The sequence below is a fragment of the Camellia sinensis genome, chromosome 15, assembly GCF_055761805.1.
Source record: "Camellia sinensis isolate YWXY chromosome 15, ASM5576180v1, whole genome shotgun sequence".
Lineage (NCBI taxonomy): Eukaryota > Viridiplantae > Streptophyta > Magnoliopsida > Ericales > Theaceae > Camellia > Camellia sinensis.
The window spans coordinates 28421789-28446335 of NC_138975.1; the positions used below are offsets into that span (position 1 = coordinate 28421789).

Genomic DNA, 24547 nt, shown 5'->3' on the forward strand with positions numbered 1-24547 from the left:
TGTAGTAATTGCCCCCAAGGAACGAGTGCAGCTTTTTTATCTCTCTGCATTGATCGATAACCTATAACCTTGGCAATTGTAAATCAAAGTTCAAATTAAAATCGCACTTACATGAAATTAATGGAGAGTTATGGGCATTAAATGAATGTCAAATAACGTATAAGAATACTCATGTCCTGTCTTCAATTTTTTTAATTTTCTACCTTATTTGTCATACTTACTTGCCATGGATATATGCAAAATAAAGAATTCAACTACACATCTAAATAAATGATTGTACTTCTAATCTAGACAACAATTGAATCAAGTATTCCCAACCTAAGCGCTAAAAGCATGTTTCTAATTTTGTCAGTTTAGTGTCATGCACATAGATTGGAACCTTGGATTAAAGCAAAAATAAATATCAATTAAAGCAATGGCATGGCATGGCATGGCATCATAAATATCAATTAAAGCAATATCAGTTTAGTGTCATGCACCATCATACGTGAGCACACCGTCTTTCCACAACTCCTTTACTCTTTACAAGACCTAAGTTCAAGCCACCACCATCACCTCTCTCTCTCTCTCACACACACACACACATATATGTGAATACTTTTCTTAATATATATATATTATACTGATTTTTATCAATCAAGAAAATTGTTAATGGAGGATATTTTCAATCCCTTCCATAAAAAACGGAATCTTTTTTTTTATCAGCAAAAAAATCTTTATTGATGAAAAAAACATACATTTCGTATGAGATTACATCAATAGAAATGAAAAAAGAAAGAATAAAAAGAGGAACAAAGCATAATGTGCTGCTGCTACTAGCTGCCAACTGGTGTTTGCTAGTTTGCTGGTTAAAGCTAGGTTGTTGCTAAAGCAGTGTTGTTGTCCTTGGTGGCTGCTGCTTGCTGGCTTCTATTGCTACAATGTTGTTGCAAGTGTGTGGCTGTATCTGGGCTGCTGCTGGTGCAATATTGTTGATCTTGGTGGCTGCAGCTTACTACTGCTGTTTTTTCTGGCTTTGTTTTCTGGGCTCTGCTGGGCTGTAGCCACACAACAAATAGGCCACACCCAATAGACAAAACAACAACAACCACACCCTATATGCATGGTTTAATTTACTGTAGCTTATAAATTATGTCACACATTGAGTACTTCAAGGAGGGGCATGAGATAGCCACACAACAAAGAGCATAACAACATAGAGGAACAAAGCAGTAGTAGCCACACAAAGCAATTGCTGTAGCAGCAGCCACACCAGTAGAAACCACACCCAACAAAGGGACAAATCATATTATACACAATAGAGGAACAACAACTCAACCCTTGATGCAGAACTTAACTTGATCCAAAAAAAAAAAAAAAAAGGAGGGAGGGAAAGCTACATGCATTATACCTCAGCTACATGTGTTATGATCTGTAAACTTGTGTTGAACTACATTTTTTTCTCTTTTTTCCTTTTTGAAAAATTTCTTTTGTTTTCGATTTTATAAGATGCCATTTGTTCTTAAAAGGAGATACCATCCCTGAAAATATGGGAAGTGAGGTTCAATCAACATGTCCCAAAACACATCATATGATTGAGACTACCCTTTGTTCATAGTGCTACCTATGTTTTAATTATCATATATATATATATGGGACCTAATGTTCAATGATGAATAGTGTGAAACAATGAGAGATAATGGAAATGAACCCAATGGTTTCAAAGCTAGGCAGCACCAAGTGGCACATAACTTTTGGAAAATTATTCATAAACATGGGGTATAAAACTACAGGTATTATAGGGTTTGAGATGGTGGCTAGGACTATGCCAATATAATCAAAGTGTGAAGAAACAAATAGAGAAATAAATTTTGAGTGTTGGAGAATCAGAAAAATGTTATCAAATGGAGGTACAATTTTATGTAATGTCTACATGGCCAAATTGTTATGCCTATAGGGCATTGTGCTTAATTGTAAAAAATAATAAAAAAAAGATAGTTCCCAAATTGTATATAAGGCCTTCTTGATGTAGAAGAAAGTGGGATGCCAAATAAATGCTATATGTAGAGAGAAATGGGTACACATAAACATAATTGTATCCTAAGAAGTCATACATGTGTTCAAAGTTTGATAGTCAATTCATAGTGACATAATATAGATATCATGCATCCAAATCACCAATTTGAATATAAGTCGACGGGTAAAAAACCATCACTTTCTCTTATTGATTTCAAAAGATGGGGGGAATAATAGATAAAATCTCAGTTCTCAACCTTAATTTGATGAAGTAAATGTTGTGTTCCATTTCCAAATCACCAACTAAGAACGAAACTAACCCGGTTACATGATCACATCAAAATAAGTCTTCAAGACTGAAAGTTCTATACTCTTTAGAAATCTCAATTGAACAAAACACAACAGAAAAATAAATGAAGATTTTACCCACATGTATATAATTTAAGTTTAGTAATTACAAAAAAACAACACATTTTATGGCTTCGAATGTCTGCAAAACATATATATAGAATCTAAGGACAAAAATTACCCAAAAAAAATTAAAAATAAAATTACTACAAAACCGTACAACTATCTTCAAAAACATGCAAAACCCGCTCGAATTCTAGGCCAATAACAACAATATGAATCTTCATCGCACAAAAACATTAGAACTAACAAATCTATGACTACACATATACATATATGACCATGAAAAGACAAAAATAAATAAATAAGATAAAATCGAAAGCACAAAATCACAAAAGCAGCTCAAGTAAAAAAAGAAAACCAATTTAACTTTAGTAATTGCATTCTCAAACACAAAACAAACACATTTTAATGGCTTTGACTTTTTGCAAACCATAGATACAGAACCTAAGGATAAAAAACAGCAAAAGAATAAAATTAAAATTACTACACAACCTTACAACTATCTTCAAAAATATCCAAAACCCACTTGAATTCTAGCCCAATAAGACAATAAAAACAATCTCAATCCCACATAAACATGAAAACTAACAAATCTATGAGTACATACATATACATACATAACCATGAATATGCCCAAAATAAAAAATAAAATGAAAATTAGTTCATTTCACCTTTGTAACTTTAAAAATTAGTTTTAAAGAAAATACTTTCAAAATATCACTTGGCCCAGAGGAGAGAAGATGACAGGGACCCGAAAAGAAGGTTGTGATTTGCTGCTGCCCAACGCTACTGTGCCGTTGGCATTCAGTGGCACGAGAAAGCAAGAGGGAGAGAGAGAGAGAGAGAGGGAGAGGGAGGGAGAGGGAGAGGGACTACATTCAGAATATCAGAGACAGAGAAGAGAAGAGGGTAGCGACCCAAAAAAAGGGTCACGATCTGTTGTCGCCCAGCGCTGCTGTGCCTCTCGCATTCGGCGGCATTGGAGAGCGAAAGTGAGATGGAGAGAGAGAGAGAGAGGGAGAGAGAAGAAGAAGAAGAGCATAACTGGATTTGTGCTGTGCCATTTAAAATGGAGTGAAAAAATAAGAAGGAGAAGTGATGATCAATTGTTTGTTTATTCACTTAGTCAACTATTTTTGGCAACAAAAAATTAGGGTAAAGACAGATAATTTATTGGCAGCCAAATTAATTTGGCTGCCATAAATATTATTCAGATTTTTGGCGACCAAGTAATGTTTGTCGCCAAACATATACAATTAGCGACTAAAATTTCCATCTCTATAAATTAAATTGGTCGCTGAAAAGTTTTAGTGCTCCTGCACAAAAAATTCACTTCGTGCTAAACTCAATAGCAACCAAAATTATAAATTCGTCGCCAAAAGTTTAGTTTTTAGTGACCATAAATATTCCGTTGCCAATTATGTATCTTTGGCAACTAAATTTTTGTTTGGTTGCTAAAAAGTGTCACCAAAAATGCTTTTTGTTGTAGTGATTAGTTGATTGTTGCATCAATGGGTATGTGTTTTCTTGTTTGGTTGCTGAGAAAATCTGTGAAATAGGAAGAATCTTAAACAATGGAATATAAACTTAGAGTAAAACAATATCAGAGTATTTTATGTAAGCAATAGATGATAATACAGTGTGTAACAAGTAATGGAAGACAATAGAGGAAGTGGGAAATAATGAAAAAACTATATTTTAGTTTTTTTTTTTCGAAATATGTACACTGAGAATTATTATTTTTAAAAAATATGTACAGAGAAAACTAGGATTTCATATTTAGTGTGTGTTTTGATATCTATTATGGTCATTTTGCTTCATGATAAAATTGTCATTAAAATTTTGATTCATTAAGTGTGTGCACAGAAATAAAAAGGCGTATGGAAATAGAATTTCTCTAGTTGTTAGTGTATAATGGTGTTGTCCAAAATTAGGCAATGGTGTGTACTAAGAGAAATATCTTGTATAAATAGAATATTTATAAAATTTATACCTAAAACGTTGTGCACTTTATACAATAGTGTAGATAAGCGCGCGTGCATGCACATACGCGCGCACACCAAAAAAAAAAAACTACAAGTTGTAGTCCTCTAATATTTAGAAAACAAAATTCTAACCAAAATACTCCTTAACCTACAACAACACTTTAACAAGTAGTTTTAAAGTTTTATAATCTTTTGAAAACTTTAAAATTAAATAATTTTACAAATCTTCATTTTTTTAAATAAATAATTTTATAATTTTCTCATTGAAATATTTCAAATAAGATCTATAATGAATATGAGATTTTAAGGGGGAAAAAATGTAACAATCCCGACCTATGATTAACTATTAAACCATGATTAAGAGTGTCTAATCCGTAATTAAGATGGAATTTTGAATTACTTGCATATGTGTTGCATTATTTGTGTTTCTATTTGTCTATCGTAGAAATATCTGTTTGTGTTTCTGCTTTGTTCTGAGAATTGAAGGCCTTATCGGCCATAGAATGTGGAATTAACTTGATTTATGTGTTACTTGGAATTTTTAGGAATTTATGATAGGTTTAATTGAAATTTGATTCGGAACAAATTAAATTAGAATAATTAATGTCAATTTGATTAACTTAAGTTAAGTTTAATTAATTCCCTAATCAAGCCTATATAAGGCCACCCCAACACTTTGTATACACTTTACACTTCTTTCCCTCTTCTTTTGAGCTCAAAACAAACGAGAGAGAGAGAGAGAGAGAGAGAGAGAGAGAGAGAGAGAGAGAGAGGCAAGAGGAGAAGTGAAAACAAGCTAGGAATTGCTTGGGAAATTGAAAGAACTTGGTAGTATTGAGCAAGACTTGCTAAATTTCAAGGGAATTAAGGCATCTAAGGTAAGAATTTAACCCTTAGCTATGTAATTAAGCCAACTAAGGCATAGATTCAAGAGGTTTAAGTGTTTAACATGGGAATTGAGGTTAAGAGCTAGAATTAAGATCAAATCATGCATTGCATGCATAATTCATGAATTTTGAGGTTCGATTTCAACAAATTCTTACATGCAAGAACTTATTTTTGGTCTATTTTAGGAGGTCATTGTGATTTTGCACTTTAATTCTTCATTTGAACAAGTTTGGAAGCTTTGAAGCCAAGACACTTCATGCATGTTGTGTTCATGACATACCAAGGTTGATTTTACATAATTGGCATGCTTTTGGGCCTTGATTTTGCGAAATGATCTTCAATTCATGATATCCTTCAAGTTTCTAAATGTTTTCTTGAGTTTTAGGCCCAAAGGAACAAGTTTGAAGCTTTAAACTCATGTTTTGCACCTTGAACAACAATCTAGAAATTCCAGAATTTTGCCTTACCGCTCGAGCGACTCCTTTTTATTTTGCGCTTTTGCTCGAGTGACCAAAAGTTGGCTTGAGCGTAAAATGCATGCTCCAAGAAGTTAAACCACTTTTGCAGACCGCTCAAGCGACAAGAGTTACGCTTGAGCAAAAACTTCAGTCTCATGCTCGAGCGACCGTCGAGTGGAAAAATCACACAACCAGTACTTTTCCAAAGTTTGCAGACCGCTTGTGCGAAGGAAGTTACACTCGAGCAAGGCCCTTGTTTTTAGCATATTTGATTAAGTGTTTTGCATCTTATTTTGGCATCCTCATTATATCCTAGGCATTTCTGGGCCACGAATAAGATATAATAATGAGGATAAGATGTAGAAACACACTAAGAGCGAAACATAATAAGTTAAGTGCTATCCAAGTGTGTATGTCAATCTGTGTATCTATTATGTTTGTGTAGGTCACGCTCCCTAAGTTATCTGATTTGTCTGCTCTATCTGTCTGCTTTCGGAGCCATCTATGAGTAATACCTTAGTAAAGCTATGTTCAACTTTATTTATTTTCTATATGATGAAATAAAATCTGTTTTCTGAAATGTAATGTTCTATACAATGAATGATTGTCCAATTTCTAAAATGTATTCGTAGCATCCTTAGCATTATATGATATCTGTTAGCTGTTACCTGGTATCGGAGGTTCCATTTTGGAACTTAATATGCCTACTATCTGTTATCCGTACCGGAGGCTCAATTATGGAGCTCAGTATATCTGTTATCTGTTACCCAGATTCGGAGGTTCCTTTATGGAACTAGTTATACATAAACACCATCTATTCTGTATCTGATCTGTATCTGTTTTGTTAGCGTTAATGGATGTACTACGTATGATTAAGTATGAACTCTGATTTCTGTATATATGAGTTGAACAAGAATAAGAATATGAATCTATTTCTAACATGAACTCTGATTTCCGAATCTGATATGGGACTTCATTCAATTTAAACCCTTTACTTTGTTATTATTCACTGGACTTCCGCTCACTATTTATATTATGTATGTAGGTGATCAGGCGTGTGACTAGGCTCAATGATGATCGCCTGGAGCTTGTTTTGTTGGCCAACCCTTGTGCCTCCCGAGGAAATTCTGAAAGTCATGTGGTCATGTTTTGTGAATGTATAAGACTTGATTTCTTTTGGTATATGAACAAGTTTTTTGTTTATCTGTACTTTAGGTTAAGTCCCACTTTTGTTTTATCTGTATTAGCGGGTGACGTAAGACTGCTGCATTATGACGTCACGTGCATGTATATAAAAGTTTTGAAATTCCGTCCTATGTACGTCAGCACAACTCAATACTAGTATGTTTTTATATATTTGCTTTCGCAGCCCCTTATTATGTCATAATCTGTTCAGAGGCCTTTGGTAATCCAAGGATTACTGACCGGTTACAACACTAAACCTATAGGGGCGGGTTTGGATTGTGACAAAAAAGTTCACAAAATTTCACTATGTTCACTTTTATCAAAACAATGTCAAAAGACAATAGAAATGAAATTTCAATTATACGCTAAAAACTAAAGGTAAATTATCGATATATCATACTTTTGGGACTTATTATCCATTAAGTTCTATTGATAAATTTATCAAATAATAAATTTATTAGCCTCTCTTGTTTTTATAAATAAATTTATCAGTCAGAATCTGCAGGTAAACAAGTCTAATTAATAGGACTAATTGATAAGTGCCCCAAAAAATAAAGAGTTAAAGAGGGCAAAACACAAAAAAAAAGAAAAAAAAAAAAGAAAAAAAAAAGAAGAAGAAGAAAATAGTACCTAATTTTAAATTTAAGACTAAAACTCCAATTGAGGGCTTAAAAATGAAAAATTTGAAGATTTATCTGATTTAAAATAGAAAAGTTACACTTTTTTCAAACATAATTTCTTTTTTTTGTATTTTCATTTTGACAATTAATTCTAGCTTATATAGAAGGAACAAGTATCTCAACTAATTAACTAAATAAATTGAAATCATAGCATAAAAGATGACCTATTTTTGAAATATATGAGAGCATAACTTAAGTTAATAATTGTGCTTAATTATTGGATATGGTACACAAAACATAATCTACCATGTCTTTAGACACTTCACTTTTCACATAAAAAAAAGTAATCAATCGTGTTAAAAAATAGTCATGCATATTGCATGGAAGTAGGTAGATGACATATATAAGAGGAATCTCTTGGATTATCTCTCTAACAATAGGGTATTTACGGTCACTTTACGATCTTTCTCATCTCATGTAGGGCCATTTTAAGATTGTCTATTAGTTGGATTTGGTAGCCTAGCTATGGAACTTGTTATACAAGACTTTGCAGCTCTCTCGCTCTCGAGAGGTTGAAACTTTAAACCCGTTATCAAGGAAGACAAAACAAACAGTGGTGATAGTACTCTATACCGGAGCAAAAATAGGATTTATAGTTGAGAAGATGAACGAGAACAAACAAAAATAAAGAATATAATGTGGAGCATGAGGGAGAGACAAAGTAATCATACAAATTTATAAATGAATGAAATATGAAACTTATATTTAAAAATTAACAAGTTGTTTACAAAAAGATGTAAAAAAAATAAAAATAGTGATGTGATTAGGTGTTTTGACTTATTAACTATTTTAGACCTGATTCAATTTGTCAGTGTACTAATTAACATTAAAATTATTTTATTTTATATGTACTCTATATTTTTGTTTGATTTTTACTAGAAATTTTACTTTTTAGTTAAGCAATAAAAAATAAAAAAAAAGGGATTTAGGTGAAGATTTTTTTTTATTTTATAAACCGCAATAAAAAATAAAAAAAAGGGATTTAGGTGAAGATTATTTATTTATTTTTTATTTTTTAACAAAATCCACCATAGCAAGTGCTAAAAAGTCTTTTTATTTTATTTTATATATATATATATATATTTTCCTGAACTTATTTGTTTTTAGTATTTTTTTAATTTTTCAAATTTGATAGTCTAGAAAAATTTAGAAATTTAAAATTTCAAAAAATAAAAATAGTAAAAATTTTATTAAATAAAAAAATTTAATAAAGATAAAAATATTCCAAACATTACCTGAACTTTTTTAATAACAAAAAATAACTTTTTTAATATTTACTTCACACGTCAATTTTTTAACAATAATAAAAAAAATTACTAAAAATAAAAAATTTAAAACATAATTTCAAATGAATGAAATGCAAGCAACTACAAAATGAGAATTGTGCTGTTTTGCACAATTTTTATGGATATATGTCTTACTTACATTCAATTAATTTTCAATTATTTATATTTTCAATTTACCTAACATTCTTCCTTCACTTATTGCATCACCGATTCTCTTAATTTCTTGATCCAATTTTTTTTATTAAAAAAAATTGATTCCCCATTTAGCTTTTATCAAATCTTTATAAAATTAGAAAAAAATTAAAAAGACAAAACCATGTGCCAAAAATTAAAAATAAAAGGAGAAATTACTTGACAGTGGAGCATTAAAAAAAAATTATAAATATGAGGGGTTGCAAATAAATATGTTTGGTTGTACAAGTGAAAATTTGTCAAATGCAAAGGGTTGTTTTGGGGTGTCCTAAATAAATGTATTTTTTTGTCTTTTTTGACTAAAAAGTTGAGGAAAAAAAGATGGATATTTGGGTTAATTTTTTATTTTTTTACGAAAAAATGTGTAATAAAAAATTGTATAAATAAGTGTATAGGAGAAGTAAGTGTAATAGACTGTACGACACCTTTTTCGGGGCAGAGTAGGATATAAGGATATGATTGCCTCCTTCGCGGGCAATTATTTGGATTGTACTGTTCGACTCGTGGGGTCTACCACGACTCCCATTTTGATAATCTGAACTGTTCAATATGTAGAATTCTTCGAGTACTATATGCCTGTAAAAAATCATATTGATCGGATATCAAAATCACATTGATCGGATTAGTTTTTGTTCACCAGTTAACTATAACACCATCCATTTTTTTTTATACAAAACTGATTTGATCATATAATTAGCGATATCTGATCAACATGATTTTTAAGTATTTTTTTGACTTTTTGTCTTTTTCAAGACATGCCAAACCAGGCCTTACTTGCACCCTTCGATATTTGTATATTTTTTTTTCCAGAAATGTTTGGGACTTGTTTTTGGGGGTTTCATAACTTCCAATTTGATCTTGGTCCTTGATGTGTGTGTGAGGTCCACTTATGTATGTGCGGACCCCGCATTATGAGTGGTTGGGATGAGAGTGGGGGGTTGCGGGGGGTCATGCACATGTGGGGTCTCTTTCACAGTTGTTTTTTTTAAACTGCCTAATTGTTAACTAAGCCTTCGTTTGAGATGTGGATTGACTTTTTGGTTTTTTTTATAATTTTTTTTGACTATTTTAGTCTGAGGCTAAAAAAACTTATTTGGAATGAACTTTTTAATTTTTTTGACTTTTGTGAATGAATCATTATAGTTTAGATGTGATATTTTGTTTTATTAATTTTTTAAAGATAAATTACAAATACAACCCCTGAGGTTTGCTTAAAATACGAATTGCTTCTGTGGTTTGGAAAATTGCAAATACCTCCACGTCAAAAAATTTTATTTAAGAGAATTAATTGAAAAAGTAAAATTTCTAACTATTCACCTATACAATTATAAAATTATCTGAATTATTAATTGAAATAAAATTTTAACATTATTAAAAATTGTTAATTAACTTGATAATTTATTAATAAAATGACCTATTTATTATGAAATCAAAAATCTTAAAGGACATAATGTAATTTTTAAAATCACATAAAATAATTTATAATTTAAATAAATTTAAATAAATGTATTTATAATTTACCAATTTTTTTATGACTAAAATAAACTCAAATCCTGTGCCACACATAGCCTAATTCCCGCAAAATAAAAATGATTTGAACATCTCCACAGTCCAAACTGAATTATCCGAAGATCACTCTCTCTCTCCCCTTTCCAGCCTGTGGAACAGTGTGAGACAATGGGCAAGCTGAGCTCTTCCTCTGCTTCTAATTCTTCTTCTTCATCTTCAACTCTTACCATTATTTGTTGTATATATTACATGTATTTGTTCTCAAATTTCACAAATGTTGAGGGGTTTGATTCACTGATACAGCTCCCACACTCTGGGGGTTTTAGACACCGACCCAGATCGAAAAAAGTTCTCTATGTCACTGATTATGGTGCAAAAGGCCATAATTTCAACGATGACACTGAGGTATTACATACCCAAAACTTGTTCTACTTCTTCTAGCTCTCTGTTTATATGTATGGATATAGATGTATCCTATGTAACTACTGCATTTCAAGCTGTTAATTATGCTTGTGGTCTGATTTAGAAATGGATGGTCTGAATTTGACAATGAAAATCATATTTTATGAACTGTAATCTGTATTGTTTGGTTGTGTTTTTGTTTGGTGTTTTAATTTTTCAAAAACTGCTTTCCAGGAATTTGTTATTAGATAATCAATTTTTTAGATTTTAGTTGTTTTTTTAATTTTTGAAAACTATTTTTGCACAAAATTAAAATGATGGTGTTTTCGAACTTTTATTGTTTTTGTTTTTGAAATGAGAAATGCTATAGTGTGGTGCATATCATATGCACAAAATGTGTAACTTTACCAAAACAAATTGTAAGCGTAACCTCGCTACAAATTGAACTATAAGGTTTTAGGATACCTTACTATAAGATAATAGTTTTGTTTGCCCACTTGAGCCATTTTGTTTAATAAAAGGCTTATAAAAACAATGTAACATTACAATTTTTCTTTCCTTTTGTCTTCTTACCAACCAAATGAAGAGAAAGGTAATTATTTATTTATTTATTATTATTAATCTTAGGAACTGTTGAAATGAAACCATCTCCTGATGTCATGCTATGCTTATGCTTTCAGGCTCTCAAAGATGTTTGGAAGGTTGCTTGTTCTTTATCATCACGACCAAAAATAGTAGTTCCAGTGGGACACACCTACCTGGTCCGACCTATTGATTTTGGTGGCCCTTGCCGATCAAAGATAACATTGAGGGTATGAGCCAAACATTAAATTACTTAACAGCATTTTCCTAAAAACTCACTTCTACTTAGAAATGTATACAACCAGTCATTTGTGAAATATTGGCCTGTGGATTTTTGATTTAATCAGTTGATTGGTGTTGCAATTTCTATAGATCTCTGGAACTATCGTTGCTCCCAAAGATCCTGATGTCTGGGATGGCTTGAATCCACGTAAGTGGCTCTATTTCCATGGGGTGAACCACCTGACTGTAGAAGGAGGGGGGATAATTGATGGGATGGGACAGGAATGGTGGTCTCAGTCTTGCAAGATCAACAAAACAAATGTATTGCTTGCTGTCTTGCATCCTTGACATATTTTTTTGCTAAGGACATACATGGATATGTGACATAATACAGACACGACATGGACATGCCCGCACCAAAATTTTCAAAAAAATGTAGGACACGCCATGTGGGGGACACATGCAAAATATATAATTATATATATTTGTTATGTGTCATATATAAAAATAAATACTTATATGTCATATATATGAATATTTAAGTCAAATGATAATTTTTAAAATTTGAAGGAGGAGAATATGTATAAATTTACATTTTTTTTGTTTTATTATTAGACTCCAAGTAATTTTTATTCAAACTTGTAATGTCTTTTATGTGTCTTAAGTGTTGGGAAGTGTCTAACGAGTGTTGTGTTATGTTAGTATTGGACATGACATGTTACCTTTTTAGAACTTCATAGAAGTGACTGTGCTTCTTAGTTTCTTTGTAATTTTTTCCCTCTGTCTGATATTTTAAACTAACTTGCCTCCACCCTTATTTTGGCAGCCATGTCGACATGCTCCTACGGTTAGTGCTGCTTTGTTCTCCAGGCACTGCAGTCGATTCCATGGATCTGCTTCATCTATCTTTGCTTTGCTATTGTGATCATAAAGATATTACCTCCACTCAATGGTTTTCCTGATCTTGATTTGTTAAATCGATTAAACTGCAGGCCTTGACTTTTCATAGATGCAAGAATTTGAGAATCAGGAATCTTATGATGGTAAACAGTCAACAAATGCACTTGGCATTTACTAGCTGTGTTCGTGTTGCAGCATCACGTCTAAAAGTGCTGGCACCTGGGTCTAGCCCCAACACTGATGGTATCCACATTAGCGCATCTACTCTTGTTGAAGTCAAGGAAAGTATTGTTAGAACAGGTTAGTTGACTCCTAGAAATATTGACTGCTCAATCGCAATTGTTCTGTTCTTAAAATTGCACGCAGTTAATACTTGTTATGTTTGAAGGGTTATGTGTTGATGCAATATTTCACCGAGGAAGAAAGGAAATTCTATACCATGTTTTTCTTGTTTATTGATATTTTCAATGTGCACCAAACTTTTCTGATGATTACTTGGTGTTTCAGAGTTTATCAGTTCAATTCCAATAAAGGGTTGAGTTGGTTATGTGGAGCTTGGTATTATAAAGGCACCCACAACATGAACATAAACAGGACTTCATAGGAAAAGAAATGAAATGCAATTTCAGCTCTATAAGTAACATATTTTTAAGGATCATATGCAGCAGAGAGAAACATAGGTTAGTGATGGAGGGAAATATTGCAACTAATGGCCAAGGAGAAAAGTTTAATATTCTATGTAGTAGTTGAGGACAAAAAAAAAATATTGAAATGCTCTATTTTCATTTCTTTGAAGTTGGAATGGCTAAGATTTGACAATTTTGGAATGGCTAGTTTAAATATTTCTGTATTTGACCTTAATTTCTTTTCCTCTTCTGTTCTTGAAACCAATCTATCCATGGAGATAACCAATAAAAAAAAGAAAAAAGAGAGAGGTTATACAGAGTTGTCGTTTCTTGAATAAAACTGTGAAATTTCATCAAATTGATATTTTTGTATAAACTTGCTTCAGGAGATGACTGCATCTCTATAGTCGGCAATTCTTCGAGTATCCGAATCAGAAACATTTCCTGTGGACCAGGCCATGGTATAAGGTAAGTATGAACATGACCCTCAGTTATTTACAGCCATGTGCACTGTGAGTAACTTGAATAATGATGATTTTCATCTGTTAGTATTGGAAGCTTGGGAAAGTCAAGCTCATTGGTGGAAGTGCACAATGTAAGTGTTGATGGAGCATTTCTGTCTAACACTGAAAATGGGGTGAGGATCAAAACGTGGCAGGTAATCTTCTGCATCATGCAGTCTTTCTTTCTTAAAAATATTATTATAAGAAGTGAATTTATTGTTGATTAACCACGTAACCCGATTCTCACTCTGCTGATGTTTCTTCATTAGGGAGGTAGTGGTTTTGCCACGAAGATTGCTTTTCAGAATGTGTGGATGGAAAATGTCTCGAATCCCATAATAATAGATCAATTTTATTGCGACTCACCCATTCCATGTGAAAACCAGGTATATGACCCACACCTAAGTTTTCTTGTATAGTGTTAAGTTGAGAAATAAAATCAATTACTTAGAGAAAGAACAAGTAAAATCAATTGCTTTATCTTTTGCAAAACTTAGGCCACCCTTCTCCTCTGTTTTGAGCACAAGAAAACATACTTTTTGTTAGATCCAACTCTTCATATTAAGGGAAATGACTTGCTATGTCTTCATGTGTTTTAAAAAAATACAAAATGAAGAGCCTGTTTGATAACTTTTATGTTTATATTTACCAAAATTTTGAAAACGGGAAACAAGAACTCACTTACCAGAAACTACCTCCAGTGGCCAACCACCACCTTTGGTCATCATCTTCAGCCATTGACAACCAACTTTTGCCATCACCTCCTAACGGCCACCTTTCTCACTTGTTTTTCGAACACGTGTGCCAAATAGGTTTTTTGTTTTTGTTTTATCAAAAATAAACATAAACATGTTCAATGTTTTCTGTAAACAATGATAATAGATTGTAAAAGTTTCTAAATGGTACCTAAGCACCTCATTCGTCTAAACATCTTCCTAGCTTCAAATATAGTAAATTATGAACATACAAAGTTTACGTTTGTTCTTCATCAGCATCTGGACACACTCAACTTGTTTCGCAAATGCTATTAACATGTGTTCTGAGGAAAGTTGTCCATAACACAAAATGTTGAATATTTATAACTGTAAAGGAAATTTGATAGTCCTATTATCCCATGACAATGCAGACTTTGGCTGTTAAAGTTGAGGATATATCCTTCATGGCCATAAAAGGAACATCGGCAACAGAGGAAGCTATAAAATTTGCTTGCAGTGATACCTTCCCATGTGAAAGTTTATATTTAGAGGATATTCAACTTGACTCGTACTCTGGTGGATCTACAAGTTCCTTTTGTTGGGAAGCTCAAGGCTCGTGTTCAGGTCTAATAAACCCCCCTCCTTGCTTCGCATCCGATGAAACCTACATTGGGCTGAAAGTTCCTTCTAGCTCTGTTCTTCAGTCCATTTAACGATGATTATGCATTTTTAGATGAGTAAATTTCAATTCAATTAAACACGCCTGTTGCAGTTATGCATAGCGATATGCAGTCCATATAAACGTTACAGATCATGGCAGTGGCGGTCAATATTGAGTTCTTCATGCTGTGATAATTGTTGTATATAATTTCTTTAATTTCACGTGTATATTGATGTAATTGTACTTCAATTATCATTTATAAATGTGTATTTATCTAATTTGCAAGTCATCCTGAAAAAAATTATTTTTATTTTTTATGTAACAATTAAGTTTAACAAAAGAAATTACTAAATCCAATGCCATTATAGATGTGTCTACTGTCATCACTTTCTCAAAGTGAGATTCACAGAGTGCAAAGGACTGGGTTGAGCAGCATGTGATAGAGAGCTGGTTTGGCATAATAGAGATAGTAGAGTGTGAATCAGTTTGAAATTTTGCTTCTGATAATTCACTTTTGTTGTGAAAAATCATGTTGTAGATATCATGATGGAACTAGTGACGGGTGCACACGCTATGCATGTATAATTTTATGTTCAAATTTGTGATAGTTTGCTTTGCTGATGGAAAATATGGGTTAGCTTTGAAAATTGATTAGCAGCTATTTACTGAATGTAACATTTTTATTAATCAGTCAACAATTTTATGGACTCTTTTTTATTTTTTTACATATTTTTTTTTTCAAAAAAAAGCTAAAAAGTTAGTTTTTAACCTACTTTTCAAAACAACCCGCTACAAAAAAACAAAAATCAATAAGACAAAATGTCATATTTAAATTATAATCATTTTATTTTTTTTCTCATAAAAATCAAAAAAACCAAAAAAGTATAACTCAAATGAGGCTTTTTAATCTCAGACTAAAATAATTAAAAAGTCAACCTCCATAGAATAGATAATAAAGCATTTGTTTATGGTGTATGATGATAATTTACCAAACAGAATATGGTCAAAGTGCCTATTAAACAAAGCTCAATAATCCAAAACTCACCAAAACAAGTTTACTGGATTTAGCATCTTCTACTGAGAGAGTGGAAGTGAAACCCTGGGCAGCATTTTGAAGAAAAAGAAGTTAATCACATCATATGAGATTCAGTATCTTTCTAGCTCCAGTTATCTAGAAGAAAATAGAAACAGATGCTTTCTTCTACATTTAAAAATAACAAATAAATAAAACAACAACACCAACAACAATGCAAATTGGCACAAGACAGTCTTGGAACTTTTTATTTATATATCTGGATTACAAAAGGAACACAAACCATATTGGGATGTCATAGTACATGGTCTACATTAAACACTGAAGTTTGATATTGATTTCATCAGAAGCAACATTTTGTCGGAAATAATTCACCCAAAAAATTCTGTCGAAAATGAACGACTGCTAAAGAACGCCCAGCTTGGGGGACCCAATTGGAAGAGGTAAGTCGAGGTTCTTTACGGTCCTAAATGTTCTTGGGACCATCTTGTCAACGTAGAGAGTTCCATCCAAATGATCACATTCGTGCTGTAAAATGCGGGCCTGCCAGCCTGAAGCATCAACCTTGATTGGCTGGCCATCACGACCCAAACCCGTTACCTCAACTTCAAGGTATCGTTCCACCATTGCTCTGAATCCATCAACACTGCATAATAAATCATCGCAACACAAAAAATAGAAAGGGATCAAATCCATCAATCTAAAGCTCTCAAATCCATTCTTGAAAGCTATATTGCGGCCCCGTTTGGGAATTGGCTATTTTAGTTGACTTTTTGACTTTTTATTAAAAAATATGCAGAAAAATAGAGAGAATGACGAGACAACTTATAGTGGTTTTTTGGCCAAAACTATAAAAGCTATACTCCTTGAAAGAATGATGTCAAATCCCTTCATTTCAAATCCATATCCAAATGTGACCTTAAGGTCTGTTTGATTAGGAAGAGAATGACGGTACAAAGTGAAGTGAAAGAAAAGAAAATAAGAGACAAATTTATTTTCTTGTATGCATTTGATTAAATAAAAATTTTATGAGAAAATGGGAATCTACATCAAGTCTTGACCTTTTTCTTTGGTGTGCAAGAAACGGAAAGGGAACTTCACAAGCAAAAGATAGTTGTACAGGAAACTTAAGGTAGCGTTTGGTAGAGTTTTGTAAATGTGATTTGAGAGTATGAGTTGTATTTTGAGTTTGTGTGTTGTGGAATTATGATTTGAGTGTAGAAAATTTGTTTGGTAAAGAGTTTTGAAAATAGTTTTGATTTGAGTGGGGAATTATTGATGTGACATTTGAAATTTGATAGAAAAATTTACAACTCATACAACTCAAAATTATTTTAAAGCACAAAAAATTTTAAAAATTCTAGAAAATATTTTTTTCGATTATATATCAATTGCAAAAAAAAAAAAAAAAAATCACTATTCCGGTCAACCAGCCGGACGTCCCGTTTTGAATAAAAAAATTGAAACACGTGCTCGGTTTTGACAGAACAAACAGAGCGTTTCGCAGAGCTGTGGAAAATTAATTCCACAGCTCCATCCAAACACCATACTCAAACTACCACGTTGAATCACATTTTGAAATCACAACCAAACACAGCTTAAATTTCTAGCAATTTCTACAACTTTCACTCTAAAGAAAAGTGAAAAAAATTGAGTTTTTTTTTTTTTTCCCTCTTTCCCACATTTTCTTTTACTCTCTCGCTAATCATGATACAAACTTTTATCTAAAAATTTTGGAATGTTTTAACATTTCATGTCTAGTTGCAGCCATTGCTAGACATTTTCATTCCCCCACCCCCACACCGGCCTGACGGGGGCCAAAAAGGAAAAGGGACACCAATAGTTAAAAGAACTAGCTGACTAATGCAGAAGATGTATATTGCACACCAGGTGTATATCATTTACTCTCCAAACACCTTGGCCTATAAATACAACCCTTCATTCACTAGTTTTGGAGAGCGAACTTCAAATATAGAACTGTCGCCCCAATACACTATCTTCTTAACCCTAATTTCGAAATCCACTTAAACCATAAAAATCAGAGGTTGTCTTTGGGTAATTGGAGTGCCTAAACTAAGCTTTGGGAGTCTAATTGCCTGAGGGAAGCACCTAGGGGCCTTTTCTTTTCAGTTTTTCTTGGATTTCTTTGGTTGATTTAACAAAAAAGCAGTTAGTTCCTTTTTTTCCCTAAGATTTATTGATTTTGTTTGCTTTGCAATCATGTTTCTAGTATTTGATAATGGCTAGTATTTATTTGTAATCATTTTGTACATCTAGTTTAGGCCTTATAGTATGACTGATAATTTAGGGTTCGGTTTTATTCATATTTTCATTCATCTAAATCAGTTATTGGCTTTATTTATTCGCTTCATCATTCATGAAAAGTATGATTTTGGCATATTTATGACATGTTTAGTATGGTACCGAATCTTTAGGCACATATCATGTGTGTTTGCATTAATTGGAACATCTAGAATCATGCGTTCGTTTACCTAATCTTGTTGTGTTGAAGATTTGGCCAAGTCCTCCCTTTCTTACATATTTTTACTTCCGTTTTTCTTGATTAACTGTTTCCATAATGTTTTTGCTGTGTGTGTTTATTTGAGACAACAGCATGTTTGGAGGTTGTGCTATATCAAATTTCAGAAAAAAAATTCATTTTAGGAAACTTTCCATTCCCTTCTTAGAAAGTTTCTTGTTGCAATAATGGAAGCATTCTAGTTTAAGTAACAGATCATGGATGGTAGGTTAGGTGACCTTCCCCTTTTGTACCTAAACTTCAAAGCCAAGATTTTTGGTGATGACTAATCAGTGGCCAAAATTAATATGGATTTAAGGGTAGTTTTCCCATAAAAATTAGGTAGCGACTCCAAGTTTAGCGAATTGGTCTATTTTGCCAATATGTGGGTTATTCAGATTTGGTCATTTCGATTTCCATAGTCCCTTGATATGTCCCTTGAACATAAAAATGGAATTCAATCACATACGAGAAAAAAAAACAATTTACTACTAAATCTAGACCTTGATGATTCGCAATCGAATATGGAAAGTTAAATCCAATGTGTGGGCGCGCCTCTCTCTTTCTTACTTTCGAAAATAAAATAAGAAAGCAACAATGACAAAGCTTCAAAATAATTCATTTTTATATGGAAGTTGGAACATAAATAAAATATTACTTCAACACCAACAAACTAGAGGCAATCGTATACATGGATGAATCTTGTTTCCTAAGGCTGGGTATGCCACCCAATGTGGATGCATACTCTTAGATGTTCTTGGCAAATACAGGTGAGTTGATCGTGTATCTCCTCTATATTCCTCCCTTTTTCCTAGAAACCTAACTAAGCTTACCCATTTTTAAAATATATATATAAATTTATAAGTAGAAGCTGATAACAGTTTGCCTCCAAAAGATCATATATTCAAGGGATGCAACACTTATTAGGTATAGGCCTTTGGGAATACAATTAACTCCATTATTTGTTATTGAAATCCCTTGTTTGGTGTATGTTGATGTTGATTGAGTGAGGAATTCGATCTATACTTTGGTTAGGAGGTTTAATCACGTTCAGACTTTTCGAAATTATGCTGTAGAACCTTAGAAATTTGTTTTGGGTGTCGATACTAAGCTCCTGGGGTCGACATCAGCAACCTTGTCTTTCTTGTGTAACATTCCGCTTCTTAGGGTCAACACCGCCCTCTCTGGGTGTCGACACCATCAGGCCTAGAATTAGATCTTAGTGCATTATGCTTTCTGGGGTCGACACTGGGAGAGTTTGGTGTTGACACCTTACCTGTTTTGAACCTTTTCTTTCGTAGCCCTATACGCAGGTGTTGACACTACCCTTCAAGGTGTCGACACTTAACAGAAACTCTAGAACTTCCAGCCACGTTTTGGGCCCCACTTTTTGGGATTTTTAACTTTATATTTTGTGTATTCTTGGACCCCACCACCTATTATGTCCCCCCACTATAAATAGAAGCATCTTCTCTCTCTTTCCTTACTTTTCTCTATTTTTCTTCCTCTCTCACCGTCACTCTCTCTCTCTCTCTCTCTCTCTCTCCACCATTGTTGAGAGCTTCAAGCTTGGGTTTCATCTACCTAGAGGCTAAATCTACCCCTAGTTCTTGAGGGAAAAAGTTAGATCTTGTCGAGAGCTACGTTTGGATGTAAGTTGATCATGATTTTGTTGCCGCAGAAGTTTGGGTCTTCAAGGAATACCTTTAATTTTGTATATCTATGTTTTGATGTGATTGTGGTATTTCCTTACTTATAGTTATGTATGAGCTAGAGATTGTTGACTTAAATGATATTGATGTGTAAAATGAGATTTTCACTCAAGTTTTGAAATGTTTTGAATGTTTTAACATATTGATGATTGATGATCAATGATTTGAAGATTTTGTGAAAGAAATGAGGAAACCCTCAATTTTCTTGAAACCCTAGATTTTAGATTTTTGTTTTAAGAGATTATTGAAACTAATTGATGTTTTATGTTGAAATGGAAGTTGATATTCTTTGGTAATATTGGAGTTGTATAAATTTTTGATCTATGACGATGCTATTGAGGAATTATGGAAGTTGAGTTGAGTGAAACACTTAGAAATATGGGAACTACACAAAGTATGGATTTCTTTTAAGATTGTTGTTGATGACGAAGATTATTGAGTTATGTCAATTGTGATTATTTCAGTTGCGTGTTAAATTGTTGATTTCTTCTTGTATAGTTGAATTGAACCTTAGGCAAAATAAAATATTTGCAAAAACTCATGCATCACATTTACATCACATGATTTTGACTCGAGATGACATTTGATTTTGTTTTTTTAAGTGATGGATCTTGGAAAAGGGGTAAATGGCGTAGTAATCAAGGTAGAGGGGTCAGTTTTGGAATTTGAGTTGTGTATTGTGTTGGTAACCTGCATGGGGAATCAAGGTGCCCAATTGGCCTGTCTATGACGAATGTGAGAAAGGATTGTTTTCAAGGTGCCCAATTGCCCTTTCCATGCTTGAGGCCGGAGAATGTGGGAAAACGTGTATTTTAGGTGCCCAACTGTCTTTCCAAGTTTGAGCCGGTAAATGTGAGACTATTTTGATATAAAATCAGTATATATATGTATTGTGACTCTTACTTGGGATTCTAACGCATATTTATTGCCTTGTGTCTTACTTTGGATTTGATTTACAAAAGTGCATTGAGCATCATTCTTTTAAAAGGGCAAACAATGGATTTTAGCACGGCATTTGCATTGACATGATTATAATGGCATCAAACATTTACATACATTGTTAAATGTATTTCTACTGGGCATCATAGCTCATTCCTACCATGACAAACAAATTTCAGGTCTTGATAATGTGATTCCACTCTACTGGTGATCTTGTGGAGACTTTTGATGGAGCATTGAAGCTTCTTAGATGTTCATGTGCTTACAGTTACCGAGCTTACTTTTCTGGAAAAGAGTTTCACTTATTCGTAATCAAGGCCCTAGCCTTGAAAGGTGTAAGCCCTTAGGGTATTTTGTTGTATATCTTTTATTTCTTGAATTACCTTGTATCGTTTATTTGCACATAACGGATGTAATACCATAATGAAATTTTATGAGAGAAAACCCAAGGAGAAAGAGGACCGTTATGATTCATGAGAATGTTGTCTTTATTTTCCTTAATTTCCACTTTATACCAGGAAATTGGACAATAATGAAGAATTGGTAATTATAAAATGGTTTAAAATTATTGGGGTGTTACAAGGGACATATGGAAACCAAGTTAAAAAGAAGTCATCTAACTTTACTTTTAGAGCTCTTCATGGCTAAACCCATCCTTTGAAAATGTTGTCAACACAATATCCAATTTTTACTCTATGCCAAAACAAACAACGAGCATAAGTCATGGACAAAATAAAGAGCAATGAAGGGTTAACACATTCCTGATAAGAAGAAGAAATTCCAACATAAGAAGTATCCCGCGTATTACCTTAGGCACCCTTCAAAAAATAATGCACTTTTGTTGCTCTTCTTTTGAAGCTTTGGGTTTACAATAACCTGTGTTAAAGAATTGATAAACTATACTACAGCACTTACAACTGAAAATGTACAATTTCAAATGTTAGCAACATACCAGAAGATCAAAAGGACGTCGGTCTTGTGCTTTAGTTTCTTCCTTTGGAGCATAGCTGATATATTCTTTTGTATCTTCCAAAACAATTATCTGTTATTCAAAACCAGCTCTGCATGATGGCTAGAGACACAATCTTGTAAAAAGTGATCACATTGGCAAAAATAGTACATGTGCAAACTAGCTGGAAAATACCACTTCTAAATCTAAGATTGTGTTTGGATTTATGGATTTGAAATGAAAGAATTTGACACTACTCATTCCAACAAAAATAGCTTGAATTTAGATTTGTTAATTTAAAAATAGATTTCAAGATTGGATTTGAGAGCTTCATCTTAAATTTAGTGGTGGTGAAGTGACGGCGGCTGTGGCTAGGGTTGTAGTAATGTGGTGACATTCGTAAAATTTTATTTTTCACCCAAATATATATATATATATTTTTGTTGACCATGAAAAATGTTTTTTGTTAGGAATTTGTTTTTGTTACACAAATGGATCAGTGTTCCTAGCTCTACAAGGATCCTAATAAAAACTTGTCTTCTATCTCTAATTTATCTTCTCCTTTAGTTTCTTTTTACAAAAAAAAAAAAAAAAAAAAAAACAAATTTTTTTTTTTTTGCATCCATCCAAGTGGAGCGTAATTCTTTTAACTCCAATATAGCAATGCGGCATTTTCCATTAAAGCACAAATGTGGTGTTTGTTTTAAAGGATTGGGCCATGGATTGGACTTGTTTGGTTCAATTTTTTTACTCCGGACTAATAGTCTCTCTGGACTATTAGTCCTCATACGAGGGATTATTGTATCCTGGGGGTGGGATTATTTCCATAGGATTGGTATTCCACGAGACTAATTTGTGAAATGTCCAGTTTACCCTTATACTATTACTTAATAAATAATTAGAAAAAGGTAAAATAGTTTTTTGAACATTTATAAATTAATTTTTTAGTGTTGTTAATATAAAATTATATATTAAATAAAAAATATAAATTATAAATTAAATTTAATTAAAAATAATAAATTAAAAATTATAGTCTTATAAATTAAATTTTTTTAGTGTTGTTAAAAAATTAAATTTATATATTAAATAAAATTATTTTTTTAGTGTTGTTAATTTAAAATTATATATTAAATAAAAGATAAAAATATAAATTTAATTTAATTAAAAATAATAAATTAAAAATTATGACCATATAAATTAAAAAAACTTAGTGTTGTTAAATTATAAATTATAAATTTACAATTATATATTAAATAAAAATTATAAATTACAAAGATAAAATAGCCTTTTAACATTTATCCATGACCAAACAAACCTAAGCACAAATCTTCCAACCAAATAATCTGGGACAATGTATCACAACTAACCGTATGATAGATTACAATACCCTTATCCAGTGCGTACAAACAAACATGCTCAAAAGGTATACACAGTGAATGCATTGAACAGAGAATTTTGATTGATGGGTAATTTTGCAAATTCAAACAAACCTTCAAGGGGACACCAATCTGGGGAGCAGCAAGACCAACACCAGGTGCTTTTCTCATCACCATCACCATATCATCAATAATCTCCTGGATCTTATCCGACCCGATTTCTTCTTGCGGGACTTCTCGGGCCGGCTCGTGAAGAACCGGGTCACCGGCCTTCACAATCTCGGGAAGCATCTGCTGCCTTTTTCCTCCTAAACCCAGAAACCAACCGGCCTGAGCTGTTGAAGGAGAGCTGTGATTTCTTCTTCTTGTTCTTGTTATCAACCCAACATTGAAAATGGGTTTAGGGGAATAGAATTCGGATTTAAAGATGGTATTTCGGGTTTGGTGAGAGCGGGTTAGTGGCGTTCTCTGAAATGGAATGTTTGTTGGGGTTTTGAAGCATTTTCTGGAGATGGGCATGGGAAGGAGATGGTGAGTGAATCGTTGAATGCTCTCCATTATCACTACTATATGTTCTGCTCTCTACTGTCTTTCTCTGTCCTGATAAAAATTGGGTAAATTACTCTTTGCCCCATTTTTTTAATTGGGAAGTGTTTTGGTATGTGTTTTCGTGTGCATACCATATCCACATGCATAAGTTTTTATTAATATACAAAAGCTATTTTATAAAATTATATAAATTCTTATAAATATTTATAAGTAATTTTTTAATATTTTATAGATTAACTTATGTATTTTGTAAAAATTTATATTATTTTATGAATTAATACACATATATTT

General features: G+C 32.7%; 2 protein-coding genes and 1 long non-coding RNA gene across 3 annotated transcripts; 2 read left to right on the top strand and 1 right to left on the bottom strand.

Moving 5' to 3' along the window:
* The first annotated feature begins 10651 nt into the window (after nucleotides 1-10651).
* LOC114312856 (Pectin lyase-like superfamily protein) lies at nucleotides 10652-15458 on the top strand. The gene is made up of 9 exons (XM_028259146.2): nucleotides 10652-10994; nucleotides 11672-11803; nucleotides 11946-12116; nucleotides 12622-12642; nucleotides 12788-12995; nucleotides 13708-13789; nucleotides 13871-13979; nucleotides 14094-14210; nucleotides 14951-15458. Exons 1-9 carry the CDS (start codon nucleotides 10758-10760, stop codon nucleotides 15230-15232), a joined length of 1359 nt encoding a protein of 452 aa, XP_028114947.2. The 5' UTR covers nucleotides 10652-10757; the 3' UTR covers nucleotides 15233-15458.
* A 976-nt stretch (nucleotides 15459-16434) lies between these two features.
* On the bottom strand, nucleotides 16435-24336 carry LOC114312857 (peptide deformylase 1A, chloroplastic). The gene is made up of 4 exons (XM_028259148.2): nucleotides 23822-24336; nucleotides 22335-22424; nucleotides 22191-22258; nucleotides 16435-16859 (listed from the first exon to the last, which is right to left on the bottom strand). The coding sequence occupies exons 1-4, from the start codon at nucleotides 24263-24265 to the stop codon at nucleotides 16619-16621; spliced, it is 843 nt and encodes a 280-aa protein (XP_028114949.2). The 5' UTR covers nucleotides 24266-24336; the 3' UTR covers nucleotides 16435-16618.
* Nucleotides 20217-21856, top strand: LOC145812718 (uncharacterized). Its single transcript, XR_014356210.1, has 2 exons — nucleotides 20217-20383; nucleotides 21562-21856. It is a non-coding gene; the product is annotated as an uncharacterized LOC145812718 (long non-coding RNA).
* Nucleotides 24337-24547: the final 211 nt, after the last annotated feature.

Excerpts from the sequence above, each read along its gene's own strand:
- LOC114312857 (XM_028259148.2), bottom strand. The coding sequence starts at position 24,265 with ATGGAGAGCATTCAACGATTCACTCACCATCTCCTTCCCATGCCCATC. Across the intron at positions 22,425-23,821 it reads AGATTGGTGTCCCCTTGAAG|ATAATTGTTTTGGAAGATAC; the intron begins GTTTGTTTGAAT and ends TTTGAATAACAG. Across the intron at positions 16,860-22,190 it reads TTTTTTGAAGGGTGCCTAAG|TGTTGATGGATTCAGAGCAA; the intron begins GTAATACGCGGG and ends TTTATTATGCAG.
- LOC114312856 (XM_028259146.2), top strand. The coding sequence starts at position 10,758 with ATGGGCAAGCTGAGCTCTTCCTCTGCTTCTAATTCTTCTTCTTCATCT. Across the intron at positions 13,980-14,093 it reads TGAGGATCAAAACGTGGCAG|GGAGGTAGTGGTTTTGCCAC; the intron begins GTAATCTTCTGC and ends TTTCTTCATTAG. Across the intron at positions 14,211-14,950 it reads CCATTCCATGTGAAAACCAG|ACTTTGGCTGTTAAAGTTGA; the intron begins GTATATGACCCA and ends ATGACAATGCAG.